Source organism: Prionailurus viverrinus, chromosome A1, assembly GCF_022837055.1.
Source record: "Prionailurus viverrinus isolate Anna chromosome A1, UM_Priviv_1.0, whole genome shotgun sequence".
Lineage (NCBI taxonomy): Eukaryota > Metazoa > Chordata > Mammalia > Carnivora > Felidae > Prionailurus > Prionailurus viverrinus.
In genome coordinates, this window is record NC_062561.1 from 14,337,213 (window position 1) to 14,359,542 (window position 22,330).

Here is a 22,330-nt window from a genome sequence, read left to right on the forward strand (position 1 = left end):
TAAACTTAAAGTTACTAAAAGCACTGTTCTATAATAGTATTTGTTGCTCTGATTTCAGCTTTAATGAGGAAATGTAATCTTTGTTTTACAAGATGCCAAGAAATTAATACCTCATTAATATTTCTAAAAGCATTTAGGTTTGAAAATGAATTGCAGCACATTTTTATTACTGAGGCATAACTGACATCGAATTGAAACTTTTTTTTTTTTTGGAGGAGAGGGGAAAGACAGACAGAGAGGGAGAGAAAGAGAGAATAGTAAGCAGTTTCCATGCCTAGTGCTGAGCCCGATGCGGGGCTCAATCTCAGATCATGACCTGAGCCGAAATCAAGAGTCAGATGTTTAACTCACTGAGCCACCCAGACACTCCCGAATTGAAGCATTTTATCTTATTTACATAAGAGTAGATTTTGTCAAAACACATTTTACAACCCAGAAATATTGTAAAGTGGTGTATATTGGAAAGAATTTCTCTTTCACAAAAGGATGTTATCTTGCGAAATCGACTTCCAGATGTTTAGAAACATTAGAATTTTTCCTGATGTTACATTTAGCTGAAATTGAAATGATACTAAATTGCCATTCTGCCCATTCTCCTCCAGTGATGGAGAAGTATATATTACGTGCATTATCTATACATAATACTCTAAAGCAAATTCTGATGCTAACTTTGTTGAGAAAGCTGTTCTTTTCATTCGAATGTCTAAGATATTAATAATACTTACATTCTAAAGATACCAATATACAGAATCACAAATGCATGCCGAATACATTGATGCTTATGTAGTTTTATTTAATAATGTCTTTAAATGAATATTATGGTTATTGGGGAAAAACAGTTTTTAATGTAAGCTGTTTACATTCCATTGAGTTTCACAAACACTTCATGGCACCTGTCTCCAGGCCCTCCTTCCTGTCTTCAGAGAGCATCTAATCAATGGAGGAGTTGAAGGCTCATACTGTGTTTTAGTGAATATAAACAGAGAAGTGACAGCATGGCAGAGGGAACATTAATCCCAACTGAAGGAAAGAAAACATTTATTTGTTGAATACCTGTTGTTTGTTAGGCATTCTGCTAAGACCTTACATGCATGAATTATCTTGAGGGTTTTTTTTTAATTTTAATCCTCACATCAGCCTAGTTTTTTTTTTCTCCCCTCCTTTACATAAATCTTAAAAGCATTATTATACACAATAAAATACTGGCTGTATTCTTTTTCAATTTTAAGCTATATGCTTAGTAAACTCTTTTAATACTCTCTTGTTAATTTTTTATTTTACCATAATTTTAACAAACATTTTTGAAACCTTATTATATAAATAAGCTTCACACATTTTAAAGTATTTTAATATCCACTGTCTCATTTTAACATTGCAATAATACTATAGGAGTTTGGTTGATAGATACCTATTCCTCCTTCACAGGTTGAGAAACTGAAGTTAAGAGATTGGTCTAAGTATGTTTTTAAAATATGCTCTTAATAGATGTTAGAGGGGAAAAATAAAGTAAGAATTGCAAACCTCATAGCCCAGGTTCTTCATTTTTGAGGAACCTATAAAGGACATAAAGAGTCAAGTGACTTCTGTATTGTGCATAGAAAAAAATGTAGTAATCATTTGAATTATGCTTATATTTTCATGTGCTCATTCAACAAATGTTTGTTGATTTCCACTTTGTTTGGTATTTGGCACATATCTAATTAAAGTCTTATTAGGATAACACCTAAATGAAAGAATCCAGAAAATACCAAAAAATCATAATATATTTTGACTAATTTGTTAGATACAAAGCTTATACAGAAAAGGGAGTAATCAACTAAACTGAATCTTGAAGGACAAGGCAGATAAGAGAATTCCATGTGAAAGAAATTACATATGTCAGATTTAAAAGCTTGAAAAAGTATTGCATGTTTGGGACCAGACACATCCAATTCTTGGGGGATATGAGATGTGAAGATACCAAACCAATGAAATAGTGAGGTTAAATAAGTAGGGGGCAGACCATGAGTCATAGATCATGTATTTAATTGTGCAGGTCGATTAATACTGAAATTGTATTCTTAAATAGTAGATTTACATTAGATAGGTAAATAGATGCATAAACACATGCATATATCATTTTTAATAAATAACAAATTAAAGCCATATTTCTGTACTCAGTGAAAAATAATAGCGTAAAACTGGTAAGAAGCTGATGCTGTGCTAAAAGTGGCTTATTACGGGTTTATATCTTTTCTCTGTGTGTTAGTCACATATATATAATTTATAGCTAACTTATGGCTGTAAATTACTTTTTTTTTCAATATATGAAATTTATTGTCAAGTTGGTTTCCATACAACACCCAGTGCTCATCCCAAAAGGTGCCCTCCTCAATACCCATCACCCACCCTCCCCTCCCTCCCACCCCCCCATCAACCCTCAGTTTGTTCTCAGTTTTTAAGAGTCTCTTATGCTTTGGCTCTCTTCCACTCTAACCTCTTTTTTTTTTCCTTCCCCTCCCCCATGGGTTTCTATAAGTTTCTCAGGATCCATATAAGAGTGAAAACATATGGTATCTGTCTTTCTCTGTATGGCTTATTTCACTTAGCATCACACTCTCCAGTTCCATCCACGTTGCTACAAAGGACCATATTTCATTCTTTCTCATTGCCATGTAGTACTCCATTGTGTATATAAACCACAATTGTAAATTACTTTTTATCTTTGTTAGTATAGATGTTTCAGAGCTGTATAGAATATTCATCAAATAATTTCTGAAACAAATAAACTACAATGTGCTCTTTTTCTTTATATTAACTGTTAATATTTATCAATAATAATTTTAAAAAGGACGTGATGGGTAAATGAAATAACTTCTTTAGCCTAGATTGTCCTGACTCTCCAGATGGACATATTCTCTGAGTATTATTAAGATAAGTGAATGTCTTCAATTTGTCATTTCTATATTTAACATATTTAATGATAATACATTATAGTAGTGATATTAAAGTATAGAAACAATTCTAGAAGCATTTTAGTTCTCTTGTTACTTCGGTTTTAGAATATACTGTGTTTCACATGGATCTTGTTTATTAATAAATTTAATGAGGGGTCCCTCAGTGGCTTAGTCGGTTAAGCATCCAACTTCTGCTCAGGTTGTGATCTCACGGTTCGTGAGTTCAAGCCCCACGTTGGGCTCTGTGCCAACAGCTCAGAGTCTGGGGCCTGCTTCGGATTCTGTGTCTCCCTCTCTCTCTGCCCCTCCCCCGCTCATGCTGTGTCTCTGTCTCTCAAAAAATGACTAAATGTTAAAAAAATTTTTAATAAATTTAATGAAAGAGGAGCTTTATTTAGGTTCATATAACAGATTATCCTACATTAGATAACATTTTCACATACAGCGCTTCAAACATATATATTTACTAAGAAATCTAATGGGTATAGAATGTCTCCTGTAGTTGTTGTTTGTAACACAATGTGGAAAATAATGTAAGAGTAACTTTGGATTTGGATTAATCTATAATTTGGTGGCATTTTTTTGTTTCTGAACCTTCCCAACTTAGGGCATTTTGATGTTTTCTTAGAAAATAAGTATATATGTGTATACTATCCAATTTTACACACAATTAACATCTTCAAATCTAAGTAGAGAGTTCTCATGGTTTGTAGTATTTGCTTGTTAATTTCTTGATGAATGGTTAAAGAGGCCAAGAAGTGCACTCAGTCCAACATGTCTTCTGAAGACAGATGATCTCAAATAAATTCTCTTCCCAATCAGATTTTGATTTGTTGGGTGTTCAACCAATTCTTTCCAAGGACAGTGTTTATAAGCCTTGTAATGAGACAGCCCTTTGAGACCTTACCTCTTTTTGCCTGTAATTTTGATGAATGAATCTCTAATTCATAAAAGATATTGTGATTGAAAAGCACCTTTGGATCTTGTACACTTTAATTTAGATAAATGTTTGGTGCGATACCACAAAATCAGGAAGTTTACTGAGCTACAGAGTGATAACACTTCCAACAGGGGTGGCAAGTTCAGTGTGTTGGTACAGATTAGTTTACTATATATCTTTTAAAGGCATGATTGTTTTACTACTTTACAACCAGAGATGATAAAATTGAAAGCTTAATATGCATTTCAGAGTTTACCTTCCTTTGACTACATTTATTTTATTTGTAGATTTTAGTAACACAAGAGTAATGTAAAGCATTTTTCTTAATGACAAAGCAGATTAAACATGATTGTGTACAAGGTAAAACATGTTTTATCAGGCTGACTCATACTTAAAGGGTTTAATTGATTATTTCATGTAAAGAACCAAGTTCCCTTTTGTGTAAATACACAGATTCTCCAGTTTGCCCCCAAATTGGAGGCAGATCAACCAGAATCTCTGAGAAATCTTAGGATCTTCAGATTAAGAAATATCCAGAGGTGACGTTTATGTCTCAGTTCATCCATTTGTTTAGCGTTTAGGAGGGCTCACTCTGTGTCAGGCAGTGTGCTAAGAACTGAGAAGACAAAGACAGAAACATGTTGCCAGTGATCAAGGAGCTTTCGGGCTGTGTGGAGACAACAAGCCAACAGCCAATTCCAATACCTGTAACTCCAGTAGTAGGATTTACAAGGGTGGGGGAAGCATAAGGGAAAAAGCACACAAACTTAGCTTAAGAAATCTGCGAAGAGGGGTGCCTGGGTAGCTCGGTCAGTTAAGCGTCTGACTCTTGGTTTCCCTCAGGTTATGATCTCATGGGAGTGAGATCGAGTCCTGGCCTTGGGCTTTGCCCTGGGCCTGGAGCCTGCTCTCTCCCTCTCTCTGTGCCCCTCTCCTGCCCCCCCCCCCATAAATAATAAAGAAATAAGAGAAATCAGAGGGGTGCCTGGATGGCTTAGTTGGTTAAGTGTCCAACTCTTGATTTCAGCTCAGGTCATGATTTCATGGTCTTGTGAGTTTGAGCCCAGCATCGAGCTCTGTGCTGACAGTGCAGAGCCTGCTTGGGATTCTCTCTCCCTCTCTCTCTGCCCCTCCCCTGCTCACACTTGCTCTCTCTCTAAAAAAGCAAACAAATGAATAAATAAATCAGAAATCAGAGGGGCGCTTGGGTAGCTCAGTTGGTTAAGCATCAGACTCTTGGTTTCAGCTCAGGTCATGATCTCATCATTTCATGAGTTTGAGCCCAAGCATCAGGCTCTGCGCTGACAGTTCAGAGCCTGCTTGGGATTCTCTCTCTCTCTCTCTCTCTCTCTCTCTCTCTCTCCCTCTCCCTCTCTCTCTGCCTCTCCCCTACTTGCACTGTCTCTGTCTCTCTCAAAAATGAATACATAATTTTTTTTTCTTTAATAAGAGAAATCAGAGAAGGGAACACAGAGTAAGTAGACTTGAACTCATTCAGCGAATGTTTGTTACATGTCCCCTGGATACCAGGCGCAGAGGCTGCAGAAACAAGGCCATAATCTAATGGAAAGGACAAACACATAACAGATTAACACCTGTACAGTGTAGTTGAGTTCTATGTAAGCTGTGAAAGCACAGAGTGGTTGGCTAAGAAAGGCACCTAAAGGAGGTAATTTGAAAGATCAAATAGGAATTAGCCCAACAAAGGAGGAATGAAGGAACACACCATACAGAGGGAATAATATTAGCCCTGGGTGAAAAGGTCCGAGCACGAATTTTGGAAGCTATAACTGGTTCAGTAATGGTGATGGGGGAGTAAGAAAATATAATGCAAAACTGGTAATGAGGATAAAAGGCCTAGACCAGCTGTGCTAAGGAGTTTATTTTTTATTTTTTTTTAACGTTTATTTATTTTTGAGACAGAGAGAGACAGAGCATGAACGGGGGAGGGGCAGAGAGAGAGGGAGACACAGAATCGGAAGCAGGCTCCAGGCTCAGAGCCATCAGCCCAGAGCCCGACGCGGGGCTCGAACTCAGGGACCGCGAGATCGTGACCTGAGCTGAAGTCGGACGCTTAACCGACTGAGCCACCCAGGCACCCCAAGGAGTTTAGATTTTGACTCCTATCATGTAAGACTTGCATTGAATGTTGTTGATTGGGAGGAGTTAGTAAACAATATTCAGCAGGAAAATATCAATTTATTTTTGCTTTGTAATAATCATTCTGACAAAAACATGGGGATAGAGTGAATAAGGGAGCTATTGAAGACCTCCAGTCTAAAACAACGGGAGCCTGAGCTGGGGCCATGGCAGTCACCTTCCAGGATGACCCCCAAGGTTTGTGGCTTAAGTAAGTGGGTGTATCAAAACAGGGAGAGGTGGAGAAGCCAGAGATGATCCATTCAGTTAGGGAAATGTGGAATTAGGAATATCCAACTGCAGATGTCTAATAGAAATATGGCTTCTCGGTTATTAATCATTGGATTTGTGTCTTTTGTTCTCAGATGATGCAAGCTCTGAGTTGCTCAAATTAAGTTACTACCCAAGAAGCAAACAAGTTATAAAGATAGCTACCCCCAGAAGAGTTCTGTTTTACTGGCTTTATATCACCAAGAAACCAAATAAAATTAAGATAAGATTCTGGAGCATTCAGTAATCAGTCCTCAGGCTTTTATTCCAGAAGTAAGAATCATCTGTGGGCCTGTGAAAGAATATACATATAACCTGTTTAATTCCTCTCCCCTCCCACGTAGCATTAATTTGTAATAATATTGTTTGTTTTTGAAGTATTTATCAAAATATGTTTTAACAAATCTATTACTTTATGCTGTTCTAATTGCCATTATCCAGTAAGAGCTAGGATAACAGACTGTACCTCTCTGACAGTGACATTCTACAGCGCTATTATGACATGACCGTGTTCCCCATATGTTTTTTATTCCTCCACGTGCTACTTTTGAGCCAACTTATTAACGTTTTAAGCAAACAGAATTTGCTCTGAGTCGCTGACAGAAACAAGTGTGTAAGTTGCAATGAAAGGCTAGCTCTTTTCCCATGCAAGTTTTACAGTGGCTAGATGTACTTCTGAGGAAATGGTCGAGCAGATATCACGGACATTAATGGACTATTCATATCCAAAGTCCTATATTGAGGCTGGGAGAAGGGACCAAAAGTATTGCTAATTGTTCACTGTAGAGAATTTTGGCCAAAGGTGTGATAAGATTTGGAGAGTTATTGCACATGTACACAAACATCATAACAGCCCCTAGAACTCTGATGTGACACCACCATGCAGGAGTGATGTATTAGACTCCCATTTTCAGGAATATTTCCACCATGCCTAATGACGTGTAGGTATTTTCCCAGGAAACGCTGCTTCCTTGAAGCCTATATGCTAATACTACAGCTAGAACACATTAAATTACATTTTCTTCCAGAAGAAATTCCTCCTTCAAGTGATATGAAATAGAGGTGTTTTTTAGCTATCTATATAGATAGATAGCTAAAATATATGTATGTTTACATATATATACATACACGCATATATATGTGTGTGTATGTATATATATAAGTTTGCTTGCTATTCAGATCATTTGAGTCATCATCACCTGCCAAAGCGGGTGGCTGAAGTGGCTGTTCTTAAGGTATTTTAATATAATGTAGAAATTTAAATACTGAATTATATCCATTACGCAGTCAGATCCATGAGAGATTCAAATGCGTTGTAATTTGTAACCTTAACTGATTGCCATGTTAATGCTAGGTCAGCTCTGGCTGTATTTCAATTTTTCTGACTTACTTTGTTTTTATATATTTGGCCTTCTATACTATTTTATATAACAAAATAAGGCTATCAGTTTAGAAAAACTATTGATTTCACTAACTGTTAATAGCAATTGTGCAGCACATTTTATGCCTATACTAGTCCTAACTTCACCTGTTTGTAGCTTCCCAGTGACAACCACTTCTCTCTTCAGATGTGGATGCGTTCTTGTTTTCTTCATACTTCTGTACTTTCAAAAATGATCTGATTGGGGTGCCTGGGTGGCTCAGTCAGTTAAGCAAGTGACTTTTAGCTCAGGTCATGATCTCACGGTTCAGGAGTTCAAGCCCCGCATTGGGCTACAGAGCCTGCTTGGACTTCTCTCTCTGCCCCTTCCTCACTTCCTCACCCTGCACACTCTCTCCCTCTCTCTCAAAATAAAGAAACTTTAAAATTAAAAAAAATGATCTCGTCTAATGGTTCTCCAATTCACACAAAAGTACAATTGTGTAGAATTGTGTACTTTTATGTATCAGAAAGCCAAGTTTGTGGGGAGGTGCAGATTTTTTATAGAAAATGGTGATCTTAGAGCCCCAAGACATGGGGGGCTTTCTCCTACGCCAACTCCTAGGTCTCCACGAGACATGAACTTTCTCGGCCTGCTTCCTCATCTGTGAGATGAGGGTAGGTGATTACACCCCCCACCTTTCTCAAAGCTTTTCTGAAAGCAAACCAGATGAAGGGGAAAATGTTCTCTAATTCTGTAATTGTGAAGTCATATGTAAGTGCAGCATAAAATTATAAGAAAGTAATAGGTTGTTTTTTATACAAAAAGCCAAGCAATCATGATCACCCATATTATTTTGGTTGTGATTAGGCACTGAAGAAGATGTGGTAAAGTCCAAGAAAACCTTCAGAAGTCAAGCAATAGTGAATCAGAACGCAGAGACAGAACTTATGCTGGAAGGGGATGATGACGCAGTCAGCTTGCTGCAGGAGAAAGAAATCGACAATCTTGCAGGTAAATGTGTAAATATTTTTCTTCTATTTGTTATGAGTGATAAATACACACAAAGTTCCTGAACTGGAGATCTGTCTCCTGGTGAATGAGTTTGTACCAGTGGTTGGAACGAGGCTGAATCTCGTGAACATTAATCATTTACTTTATCTCGTTTCTTGTATTGGAGAGAAGAAAGTACATACCAAACAAATATGTATTTTACTACTAATAATTGAATACCGTACCTACTCTCTTTGTAATGAGGAGCAACATTTTAATGTGAGATAGTGTATAGCATAAATTGTCCTCTCTAACTGCCTGAATAATTGGAAGGGGGGACAGAATGCTAGACTCATCAACATACATGTGACTCCAACATGCTAACGGCTGTGAAGAACAGCCACCTCAGCCCCGAGACCAAAAAAATTTGCCATTTTTTTCCCTGCTGTCACTTTTGGGAATGTCCCTCCCCATTCCTGTTTTTTTTTCTCTATCCCCACACTGCTAACCCCCACATTCTTTCACCTGTCTGCCCTCAGTTTCCATCTTGTCCTATGCTGGTCTAAGGTCAGTTCAGAGCAGTACCTGCCATGACCATGTGGGATATGGATATCTCAGAGTGTTGGCCTATACCCTTGTTTGGATTTTAAACCATCTTTGAGACTCTGATAAAAACAGGTTGCTTCACGAAGGTGCACATATAATTTTGTACACAATTTCAGGGGGTTCACTGACCCCTGGAAACCAGTCCATAGAGTCATATCCTGGATCTCAAGTGAAAAACTCCTGCTTTAGAGTCAAAAAGTGGCTGAGTCTTCCCTCAATTCTGTATTTTCAGTCCATACCACGGTGGGGAGGCAGGTGCCAATAGAGAAGTGGACTTGTATTCATCATTCTGTTTACAAAATAGCACTTCTGTTTCCAGAAATGTGCTGAAAATGATCTGGCATGCTTTATGAAAACCTCCAGTGAGGGCCACCTGGGTGGTTCAGTCAGTTAAGCATCTGACTCTTGATTTTGGCTCAGGTCATCATCTCAGGGCTCATGGGATGGAGCCCCACATCGGGCCCTGCACCACCAGCACAGAACCTGCTGGGGATTCTCTCTCTCTCTCTCTCTCTCTCTCTCTCTCTCTCTCTCTCTCTCTCTCAAAATAAATAAATAAGCCTTAATTAAAAAGAAAAAAGAAAGCCCCTGGTGATGTTTTCTACCAGTTAGAGATTTCTCTTTTTCCCAGAGGTGTTCTTATTAATTGTAAACTAGAGGTGGCACATTATTCTCCCTCTTCTATAAAATGTTTAATAAGGTTATTCTAATGCCAGCTCCTGCATATACCTAGTCTAGTCACTGATGTTTCTGTATCATGAAAATTATGTGTTCCATTTGGAACTCATCCTAAGTCTATGAACAAATGTTTGCTTTGAATTCCTAGGTAAGTGTTGAAGTTTTGGTTTTGTTGTTTTTGTGGTTTGTTTTACTAGTTCAAAGATTTACTCTGAGGCCATTTGGAAGTTTAAGCAAATGAAGTCTGTGAAAATTTTTTTTCCCAAAGATTTGTTTTCTCTTTTCCCGGTCTTATTCTTGATCCTAAAGAAGTAGAGAAAATTTATAAACATGTTTTGTTACCTTTTTAGATAATGTGTTGTCTTTCCTCATTCACATATGGTAATAAATATGTTCAACAATAATTATACAATTTAGTTTAGACTCTCCATTATAAAAGTAATTAATTAGTTGATACAAATTTGGCTGGTACCCTGAAGTTTATTATAAAAAGATTTTCCCTGTACTACCAGAGGCAAAATCCAATAAAGACTCATAACTTCTTTATGTTTCTCTCCTTTAATGGTAGCTAGAGTAATTATTAATATTAATTAACAGTTTTTTTACTTGTATTTATTTTTGAGAGACAGAGAGAGACAGAGAACAAGCAGGGAAGGGACAGAGAGAGAGGGAGACACAACATCTGAAGCAGGCTCCAGGCTCCGAGCTGTCAGCACAGAGCCTGACGTGGGACTCAAGCCCATGAACCATGAGATCACGACCTGAGCCACCCAGGCGCCCCTATTAATTAATACTTTAAACAAAATTCCCAAAATAGCATTTAGTTAAAATACCTACAGGACAATGAAAGTATGCTTGCAGTAAATTAGTTAAAAACCTAATTATGTGGCTCTTGACCAACTCACTGTCAAGACTCTTCTAACTTCAGTCTTTTAAACAGATTTTTCTTTGAGCAGATCCACTCCTATCTATTTCCATCTGGTTCTAATTCATACTATTTTTGCAGAATGCTTGTGTCCGATAAATCTTACAAACTGTCCTAAAATATTGATCCCTGATCTGGTCAGTAATGTTCATCTTTAAAACAGCAATCCATGAATGTGACACTGAGCTTTGAATGCAGTAGAAAAGGAGGGGATGGATGTTTTGTGAAGGGAGAAGTAAAGGTAACAGAAATAGTCTGCATAATATATAGGTATATATAGGTTCATCTTGTAAATGCTGAAGCCTGTTTATTATCTAGACTGGCGGGATAGTTATAGTGTCACAGAGAAATCATTTTTAGAAGTTAATTACAAACCGCTATCCTTAGATTTAAGAGGTTAATAAAATTGCGGACCACATAAATATGTAACTTTTTGGTTGTCTTTGTCTCAAAAACTAAAATTTATTCAATAATAGTGGCTTTCTTGTATATAACTTAAAGCTCTATATATCCAAATAGTGCTAAGCTGCCTTTATAAAGAGTGCTTCTGTATCACAGGAGATGTACACTCATTAAAATCCAGGACATCCTAAAATTAGTATAATCTGATACTGTTGTCTGGAAATATTATGTAAGATAACAAATGCCCATTTTCCATTTCTGGGATTAAAAATTACAGGTTGATCTTTTCATGATTTAGTGATAGGACTTGCATATCAGTAATGTAAGAAATGTACCTTCAAAAGTATACAGGTACTTAAGAGTTCTTACATTTTAGAGTTTCGTTGAATGAAGGCACCATTTTTATAATAATAATGGTAAACCTAAGCCTGCCGATTAGCCTAATTCATTTTCTTGTTCTTACAAAGCCCTGTTTTGCTGATAGGCACACAAATGAGGAGACCATGCATTATAATTTGTCAATATGCAATATTTCTTATGAGTCAAGTTAAATTCCAAGAAAAAAAAATACGCTAATTAGAATAGAAACCTAAGGAAAGTACTAATTTGGTTAAGATTAATTCTATTTGGTGGCTTAAAAGACAGGTTCAGTTTTTGTTTATAAAAAGAAAAAGAAAAAAAAAAGAATAGCTAGCATGGCTTCCTAAGAACCAGGCGGTGTTCAAAGAGCTTTATATGCAGTAACCTATTTCATGTTCACAATAACCCTCTGACCTAGATACTATTATTACCCTAATTTTACAAATGAGGCTTTAGAGGCCAAGACAGATTAATTTGCTTGTGTAAGATTAAAAAGTAAATAAAATAATGTATTTCCTCTTAAATACATAGTTTATGGTTTGAATTGAAATATACCAAATACTATATTTAAATATGCATGTGTATATACTTAAAGACTCTTCTAAAATAATGTCAAAACAAGATCCTCAGCTTATACCTCAATTTTTACATTGGTCCATTATACTATATTTAGAGTCTATGAATATGCCCAATAATTAATTTTGGTTTTATATATCAGTTCTCTAAAATCATTCCGGCAAGTTAAGAAAATTTGGTAGAGTATTTTTTAGCACAATTTTATTTGCATTTTGACTCCTTTTTTTCCCCATTTTCTTTGGAGTTTTCTAGTTTTAATAAAGATAAAATGGTCCACAAATTTTACAGCTTTAAATGTCATACAATTTTCTGTTTCACTTTTTAGTTCCCTTTCTTCCCAAGCTGTTCATCTCAAGAGGCAAGTTAAATGTGTGTGATTATTAATTACTCAATTTATTATGCATTGTAGCAAGTGGCTAATATAATTATAATATAGAAGTATGCAAATCAGTTAAGTAATTATTATATTAATAACACCTAACTTTATTTTAATTGCTTTTTTTAGTTTGTAGTGATTCACCAAAGTGAATTAGCACCTAAGATTCCATACGTAACTAAAAATTTCAATTTACTAATTATATTGTTACTTAAAACATTGTAATTAATTAATATAATTTAACTGATTTTAATCTAAAACCCCGATATACATTTTAATTTGAAACTTACTTTGCCAAGTTATTTCTTCAAATAATTATTAAGTAACTGAAATTTAAGATTAACTCAAATTTATATGAATTGACAAGTGAATGATTTACTTCAACTGATAGAATTGTGTACCACTGATAAAACGTACCTCCTTTTTTTAGGATGGTAGTTCTGTCACATACACTGAGTGAAAGTACAAATATTTTCCATAACAGATTTGGAATTTGTACAGATTTCTTTATTGTTACTTACAAATATTAGTCATTTTGCAAAGTTAGGGAATTCTGGGTTCATGTTGATGATGGTCACTTATGGTTCATCAGTTCTGCAAATTATCAAAAAAATGTTTTATCTGTGTAAGCTCTTTTTACCAATAATCCACCCATCCATTCCTACACCAATATCCAAACTTCTTAACCAGAAATATCCTTCACATTTTTCCATTCTACACCTTCCCTTGTATCACTTATCAAAATCTCTACCCATTTTTTATACATATTTTAAACACTTCATGAAGTATTCACTGGCCAGTTTTGTCACCCCATAACCTTTGTGTGGTAGCAATTTTATTGAGACATAATTCACGTGCCATACAACTGACCCATTCAAAAAGCACAATTTAATGATTTTTAGTATATTCACAGAGTCATGCAGCCATCATCACAATCTTAGAACACTCCATCACACAAAAAGAAACCTCCACACTCTCTGGCTATTCCACCCAATTTCCCATGCCCTCTCTACAGGCCTAGAGGACCAGTAATCTACTTTCTGTCTCCATAGATTTGACTATTCTGGACATCTTGTATAAATATAATTGTATAATATGTAGTCTTTTGTGATTAGCTTATTTTACATACCATTATGTTTTCAAGACTCATCCATGTAATAGCATGCATGTCCTTTTTATGGTGAATAATATTCCATTGAATGGATATTTCACATTTTGTTTATCCATTCATTAATTGTTGGACATTTGGTGTGTTTCCACTTTTTGGCTACTGTGATTAACAGTATGAACATTCACATACAACATTTTATGCCAACATGTGTTTTCATTTCTCTTGAGTATATACCTAGGCATGAAATTTCTAGGTCAAATAATAACTCTATCTTTGACTTTTTGACGAACTGTTAGACTCTTCTCCAAAGTGGCTGCATCATTTTACATTCCTATCACCAGTGTATGGGGATCAGATTTCTCCACATCTTTACTGCTCATTATTATCTGTCTTTTTTATTATAGCCACTCCTTGAAATTTTGATTATATCACTCTTAAGATACTGATACAATACAAGATGTTTTTGTGTATGTTTTCTTTTTCCTTTTAGATTGCAAATTCCTTAAATATAGTGACCATATCCCATATATCTTTGAACCGGGAAGAAATCTAACACAATTACTTGCACTAAAAATGTTCCCATTGAAAAAAGTTTATGTAGGGGGCGCCTGGGTGGCTCAGTCCATTGAGTGTCTGACTTCGGCTCAGGTCATGATCTCATGGCCTGTGAGTTTGAGCCCCGCGTAGGGCTCTGTGCTGATAGCTTGGAGCCTGGAGCCTGCTTCAGATTCTATGTCTCCCTCACTCTCTGCCCCTCCCCCACTCATGCTCTGTCTCTATCTCAAAAATAAATAAACATTAAAAAATTAAAGAAAAGAAAAAGTTTATGTAGGTTGAAATAAACTAGAGAGCTAGTTTAATAACTATAGATTATTATCTAGTTAATTTATACCAAAACCAAAAAAACAATTGAGCTATTAGAATTAAGTGTTTGGGGCTTAAATTATTCAGATCATCTGTTCATACTAATTGAATCATTCAAATTACTCAACTCATCAGTTGACTTTTTCAGGGTAATGTGACTAATCTTTCTTCCGTTCCAGTTTTTGCTAATTGTATCATTTTAACTAAATGTCTCTTAAGACTCCCATTTTTAAAGTCAAGATACCACTGTGACTCTTACTCAAAAATTTTTTTTTCTCTATCGCATAGAAAAGATATTCTATAACCAAAGGATTATATTGTTATTTTGAATACTTAAAAAGAGTTAACTAGTATAGAAAACTGGCAACATGGGGAAAAAAGTGTTAGAATATGAAAGTTGGATATTTTTATGTGGCTTTTTCAAAGTGATAGATTTTATTATCCTTTACACACACACACAATCACCTCACATACCACACACCAAAGTCCAGAATCCATAACTCAGAAAAAAAATGCATTATGTAAACTTAAGAATTAAAAAGATATAGAAATGAGGAGAACATCTACTAAAAGAAACAGGATGTAATCAGTAAGAGGTTCTCCTAAATGACAGTCAGCTTCCTTGCAGGACACCCCCCTTTAATGCCCTAGACAGTTCCCAAGTATGCTTTCACTGATGTTTAGAGGGCAGTACCTTTTCAGACTATTTTTCTGGTTGTTAATGGGTCAAATTTTTGGTCTGTTTTCTGTTATCTTTATTAATTCATGGTGAATGCAGATATCAAATAATTGGAGGGGAGCTTGCTTAGACTTTGTTTTAAGGTTGACCATTCCTACCTCCCTAAGTCTCTATCTTCTTACATTCACACACCAACTGATTTGCTTCCTCATTAACATCTATTAAATATTTAGGAGATAGAACTCTGGGACTCAGAGACTGATAGAAAAAAAATCATCAGAAGGATTAGCACTGCTACCACTACCTCTCAGTAACTTCAGTAACCGGAAAGTTACTTCATAAAATATGTCTACCCTAATAAGTGAAAGTAGACAATTCCGATGATCAGATAAGTGGGGCGCCTGAGTGCCTCAGTTGGTTAAACATCTGACTCTTGATTTAGGCTCAGGTCATGATCTCATGGTTCGTGAGTTTGAGCTCCACATCAGCCTCTGGGTTGACAGCTTGGAGCCTGCTGGAGATTCTCTCTCTCCCTCTCTCTCTCAAAATAAACATTTTTTTAAGATGATCAGATAGATACTGTAGGCCTTCCAATGTTCTGACTTGGAATGTGCAGATACCAGAGGCAAAAGTTGTTTATATATACATTGAACGTTACCTAAAAACTGAGCTAAGAAAGGTGGATAAAGCAAAATATACAACATACAAGAAGGACAAACTCAAGATTCTAGAAAAATATAATAAAAATACAGGAACAACAGGAACTCGAAAAGCTAAGAGTTTTTCAGAGAAATGTTATTTAAAAATAAAAAAGTTTGAACCTAAACACAGAAAAGTTTTATTATAATTGTTTAATGGAATAAGAGAATACATACTACAGAAGGAACAGGTTCAGTGTTAAACAGATAAATTCATACCATATCTGCTTAAGCCTAACTACTCCATACAATCCAGTTCAAATATGGTTAATGACCAGTATTTCCCTAACAAAACTAGTATTTTTTGCAAGATTTCTCCATATTTATTTTATGTAGTTTTAGTTACAGAGTCAAACTAGAATTGAATCGATCTGATATTTGTATTTAGGGGGAAAATGCCTTTGAAACATTCTGGATTCTCTAAGATGCATTTTGCTCAGTATTTTCCCCTTAATTTTTAAGCCCATGTGTATTTCAAGGGAAATTTAATCCATATGTCCCTGACTCACTCACACTTAACTCATCAAAATATTGTTTAGTAAAAGCATTTGATGTTGAAAAAGCCTTATGAGTCTTTATAAGTCTTTTTTCTCTCTCTTTGAATTAGGAAGTTGCTTTGCTAGTCATAAATAGTATACCCAAAGGGTTCACATTCAGCTTCAAACACAGAATTCACAGAGCTCTTGGACACAACATTAACACATGCCCATTGCCTACAAAAGCTGAAATACTTAAACTCCTAACTCAATTTTTTGATTCAATTAAAGAATTGTAAAAATAAATAAAAGCTTTACCTTGACTACCTAGCCTTTCTACTCTCTCCTCATTATTTTTGCAATGTCTACAAGGCCATTTTAGAGTCTACAACATTTTGCTATAATCCATATTTTGTTGTTTCCAAAAATGTATGTCTCCTTCCACCATGTAGTCTATAAAAATGCTTTTAAGGTACTCTTAATTATAACACAACCTGCTAGCCCAACTATGTAAATTTAAAATATAATAAAAAGACAAATTCAACTGTTATTTAGTAGTTCACCAGCCATGATTCAAATAATATATAGCATTTTTCCATCTTTTCTTAAGAAACCATCCTTTGTTATGCTGCAAGTGTTCCACAAACCACAACAATGCCTATTCTTCCTAATACAGTTCTAGTTGAAACCTATTTTTATTTTTTTACTTGTTTCTCTGTACAGAGACTTTCCCATAAAGTAATTCCTCTACAGACTTATAATTATATTTATTCCCAACCTGAAAAGCAGAGGTGACAAAGAACTGAACTAACTTATCAGTAGACCAGATCTCTCCTACATGTAGGGGACTAAACTCTCCTATGCTGTGTTTTTTAAAAAGTACGTGAATAAGTATGTTAATCACCTACTGGAAATATATGGGTCATCTTGTCTGTCACACTTGGAGGAATAAACAAACAAACAAAAAAAGTTCCTACTGCCAAACTGTGGATGTCAGCAACTTGGAGAAGAGATGAGTATTCATCATCGCATATTGCCACACCTGTGAGGACTCCGGTGGTCTCTCCAAAAGAATTTAGCACTAATACAAACATTATATAAAAACTGATCTTGCCACTGCATTTAAAGCCGTAATATACAAAAGGACAAGTAAGTTTTTCTGCAGAGTGAAAATATTTTATTTATTTGATTATTTTATTTCCATGGCTTGGTGTTATAGAGCCAGAGTAATATCCTGCAGAAGGTACTTAAGGACAAGTATTTACATGGTGGTCAATTTGTAAGTTGTTATCACAGTAGAAGCTGCTCCATCAGTTCAAATCATCAGCCCAATAAATATAAGTGTAGAACTTTTCATCAGCAAAAAGGAAGGGAAAGTCAGACTGAGTTGCCTGTCTAAATATTGTTTTTTGTATTGTATCTTTTTCCAGTTAAAATGTTTAGGCATTTACTTGATCAGAAGATGACTGATTGCAATGTTTTATGCTTTTTTAATTCAAAAGTTCTGTTGAATTTTTCCTTCATTTAGGTCACTAACAAACAAAACTGCTTAGTTGTAGCCTTATTACAGTTCAATTGTATACAAAACAGGATTGTTAAGAACCAGGTATCACAAAAACTTTCTTAAAAAATCTTCTATCTAAGGTTGAGCTAGAAGGAGTCTCAATTCACCAACCAGTTTTCTGGGGAGAAAAATGAGCTTGATAGGTAGTAAAGAGGTATGTGTGGATGGGCACATGAAGCTGGGAGACATAATTAAAATTTATTGAAAGAAAAAAATACCATAGGCAGTAACTTTCAATTCTGAATTAGGTAGCATAGTTCATTTTAGGGTGTAGAAATTAGGGGTTCAGACATTGGGGTATTTACTCGTGATCACATTACAAGCAAAGAGATAAGCTGAGATTTAAACCCATTTTTCTTCCTCTGTTAAAGCCCTTGTTCATTTCACTATTCCATTATATATAAACCAGTGTTTGCTTGGTTTTTAATTCTAAGTTGTAACCCATTGTGTGTAAGCAAATCAACTATGTGGATTATTACCCACATTATTTGTAAATAAAATAAAATAAAAGAGAAAATAATAAATTCAAATACCAAACTTCAAAATTCATCACACATAGTAAAGATAAGAACTGGAAGGACTTGCTGGGTCCTTATTCTCTGATGCCAGATCCCAACTTGATTGAGGTTGGATGTGGTTATCCAAGCAAGACAATTATCAATATTGAATATCTACTATATGCATGATATTGTGGTGGGTGCTTGGAGTAAAAAGACACATACGATTAAAGTTTCTGCTTCCAAGGAGGTTATAGTCTAGAGGAAACATACACAATGAAAAACAGCAGCAACCTAGATATACAAAGGGAACAACAATAACACAAAACAGGACCCTTGACTACCATGTGGATTCTGGAAGGACTTCCTAGAATAGGTGTTTCCTGTATTGAGTCCAGAAACGTAAGTAAAGGATTTCAAAAGATTTAAAGGGTTGTTATTGCAGACAGTGGAAACAATTATATACTAAAATATCACCCTCCCTGTGAAACTACTGTAGTTCTAAATTATTCAGGTAAATGTATGAGGCAGGGAGTTTGTGAAGTTGAGACTAACCAGCTCCTGGGGGAACGTTACGTGCCCTGAGGACCCTGGATTTTTATCCTGAAGGCCACAATGAGACAGTGAAGGATTTTAAGCATGGAAATGATAAGATCCAATTTAAAAAAATTGAAAGAAATCACTCAGGCCACTGTGTAGCTTATGGTTTTAGGATGCCGAAACTTGAGGTAAAAGGCTGTTGTTCGAAGTAGAGGCAATGAGAGCCTGAACTGAGTTTAAACTGGTAGTGGCAGAAAAGGGAAGGGGACACTTAAAAAAAAAACACTTAAAAGGTAATATGTCAGGGACTGTGATAATGGGCTGGTTGTGAGGAGTAAGAACGAGGGGCACCTGGCCTAGGAGAGGGAATGATCTAGGAATTATTAAATGTTTTTGGGAATGCGAAGATGCAAGGTTTTAGGGGAGAGGAGAATGACGATGATTGGTTTAGCTTGGTCAGATGGCTATCTGACATTTTCAAACGGTTGTCAAGGTTTGGAATTTGAGAGCCAATGTTGGACATAGAGTTTATAATTAAAACACTGAAATCACCCAAGGAAAGTGAGAATACATATGGAGAAGAGCAGCGGGCCAAAGTCAGAACCCACCAAGGATACTAACAAGGAAGTCAGGCACTAAGAGAACAATAAAGAACAGTATGCTCTAGAAGTCAAAGAACTCTCCTCTTGTTCAACATTTTTCACACTGATATTCCTTAGGACACAGGTATTTTGAAATATGCTAATGAGGGGGGAGTATCGCTAAATGTGTTTGGAAAACTCTGGGTTTAAATATACAATGTTATGCAGGGTTTTTTTAGACTGATGGATAGATTTTCTGAGCTTTTAACACATGAATTCACATGTGCTCCTCTGCCACTGTGGCCTAAGTAGAGGATAAAAGTGCAGGCAAAAGGAGTGAACAGGGGTGGAGAACTAAGAGGGAGAAGCTGATGTGTAGAAACTTAACAAAGGAGGGCAGGGACAAAGATAAGACAGTAGCTAGAGGGGGCAGGGAGGGTAGGACCAAACCCCAGGTAGAGTGAGTAACTGGTTTGAACAGGATGAAAGATACATTTTCTGAAACTGGGGGAAAAAAGAGAGAGAGAAAGATAATGACAAATGCAGAGGCAGAAAAGTCTCAGATGGAGGAAGGCATCAAGATAAATGACAAATTTTCATTTTTCTCCAAAATATGAATACTTCATTTATTACTGAAGCAGGATGGACAGATGTTCATAGTGAATTTTCTAGGAAGGAGCCATATATCTAATCATCTTCTCAACAAGATGTGTGACCACAAAAAAAGGATAAACACCACCGTGCCACACTGTAATATCTGAGCTTTAATCATTGATTCCTTAACCTGAAACATCTCACATTCACAACTTGGTATGTGTTTTCAGTTTCACATCATACTGTCCCTCCCCCTTCACACGTCCTAATCACTGGCCAGTCTTACTTCTCCTGTACACATACTGCAGCTGTGTGTTTGTTCAAACTCTTCTGCTCTGCTTACAATGCTCTTCCCCCTCGTATCCATCTGTCCACATCCTACCCATCCATTACAGCTCACTTCAAATACCATTGCCATCATCCTGTCCCAATTACAGCTATCCCCCAAAAAAGCTGGGTGGAAACCATCACGGTTCAGTGAATGTCTATGGAATTTTTTTTTCTGTCCCTTCCTTGTTGGGAGGCATGTATACATAACAGCCCTGACTTTGAAGTCAGATAACCAGGGCAGAATCTTGTCTCTACCATTTACTAGTTGTATGACCTTCCCTAAATTACTTCACCACTTCGTCTCATTTTCTATCTGTGAAATGGACACAATAGCAGTTCCTGTATATCATAGGTTTGTTGTTATGAGGAACGAATGAGATCAGTTCATGTAAAGTGCTTTAACAATGCTTAGATAGCTTTTCTCCTTTATGTCATTACCGCGTGTATATATTTCTTACCTCTACGATGTACTATAAGCTCTCGAGTAAAATTCATGTCTCATACTTTAGTCTGTGCTCTCTTAGTACCCAAAACAGTGAATAATTTTTGTTGACCACATGAATGAATGAATGGATGCTGAGTTAAGTATGTTTCTCTAAGCATTTAAATTATAAGGAGGGAACAACTTAGTAGGAAAACTATGGCAGTTATAACATTATGCCATTTAAAAAAAATAATAGTATACATGTGACATAGCTACAATGACCAATTACATTATAACCCTTGTTGGTTTTCAGCATATCTTTTACTTATGTTTTCTCTAAAATGCAGTGTCTTTCATATTTTTAAAGCACAACTTGAAATGAATTCCAGAAAAATGTAAAGGGTGTGATCTGTTAATGTAAGTGTCTTTTTACTAGTACATCCACATGCAATAATGGTGCATTTCTTTTTCTATTTTCAATTCCATAAAGACATATTGCATACCATGCAACAGCCACTGTGTTAGAGGAAGAAGGTAACACCCTTTTCTTTAAGTAGCTTATGCCAAATGGGAGGATAGACGTTTAAACACATATATGAAATATATTATAAGGCTGCAGTAAACGTGCACCCATGAAGGCTAGGCCCTTACTCCACCCAAGGGTACAAAGACTTGGTCCTCCTGGTCCAATAGATTTAAATCATCTCCTCTGGTTTATTCACTCATCTAGTCCAGTAGGAATTTACTCTTCTCAATCATTAAATGATATCCTCGTGCCATAAAAGAGTCACTACGCTTCCAGAAAGTAAAAAATGTATTCCATATGTTGAACTAAATGTGATATAACTAGAAACACAAATCTCATCTGGATCACCTAGTGAATCAAAAGACAGAACAAATGATCACAATGAACATTAAAACGATCGCTGTTTCTTAGTAAATTTTTGTGCTAAAAATAACTCAGTTAAAATTTACTTAGCGTATATATGCTTTATAAGTTTTTTTTCCTATAAAATTACTCATTGCCTTTGTGGAAAATGCACGGGTTTTTGTTGACTTATTTTTTATAGAAAAAATTATCTGTTCTACAAATATATTGGAAAACCTAAATGGTAGGTTAAAATTAGAGCCTGTCAGATTATCTCTTGGTACATTTAAAAATTATTTATTATAAACATGCTAAATAAGATGAGATGCTAGATAATATTAGTGCAGGAATAGGTGTTCTACCATGATGAACAAATATTTTGTTAAAATGCACTTTTCTATTGCTCTTATATAGAGCGCTCCATTCTTTCTGTCTCCATTTCAGACTGTGTTGAGTTTTACCACAGGTAACTTTACTCAGATCTGAAGACCTTGAAGTGGTTCTTAAACACGTGTATAATTTTGTACAATAATAATCTAAGG

General features: G+C 35.8%; 1 protein-coding gene across 9 annotated transcripts in view; it reads left to right on the forward strand.

Annotated features, from left to right (window-relative positions):
- NBEA (neurobeachin) overlaps positions 1-22,330 on the forward strand; it is a 680,460-nt gene that overhangs the window by 444,656 nt on the left and 213,474 nt on the right. For all 9 annotated transcript variants that reach the window (XM_047854707.1, XM_047854709.1, XM_047854711.1 and 6 more), the window contains one exon: positions 8,517-8,660. In XM_047854707.1, coding sequence (XP_047710663.1) covers positions 8,517-8,660 — 144 coding nt within the window. The remainder of the gene's footprint in view (positions 1-8,516; positions 8,661-22,330) is intronic.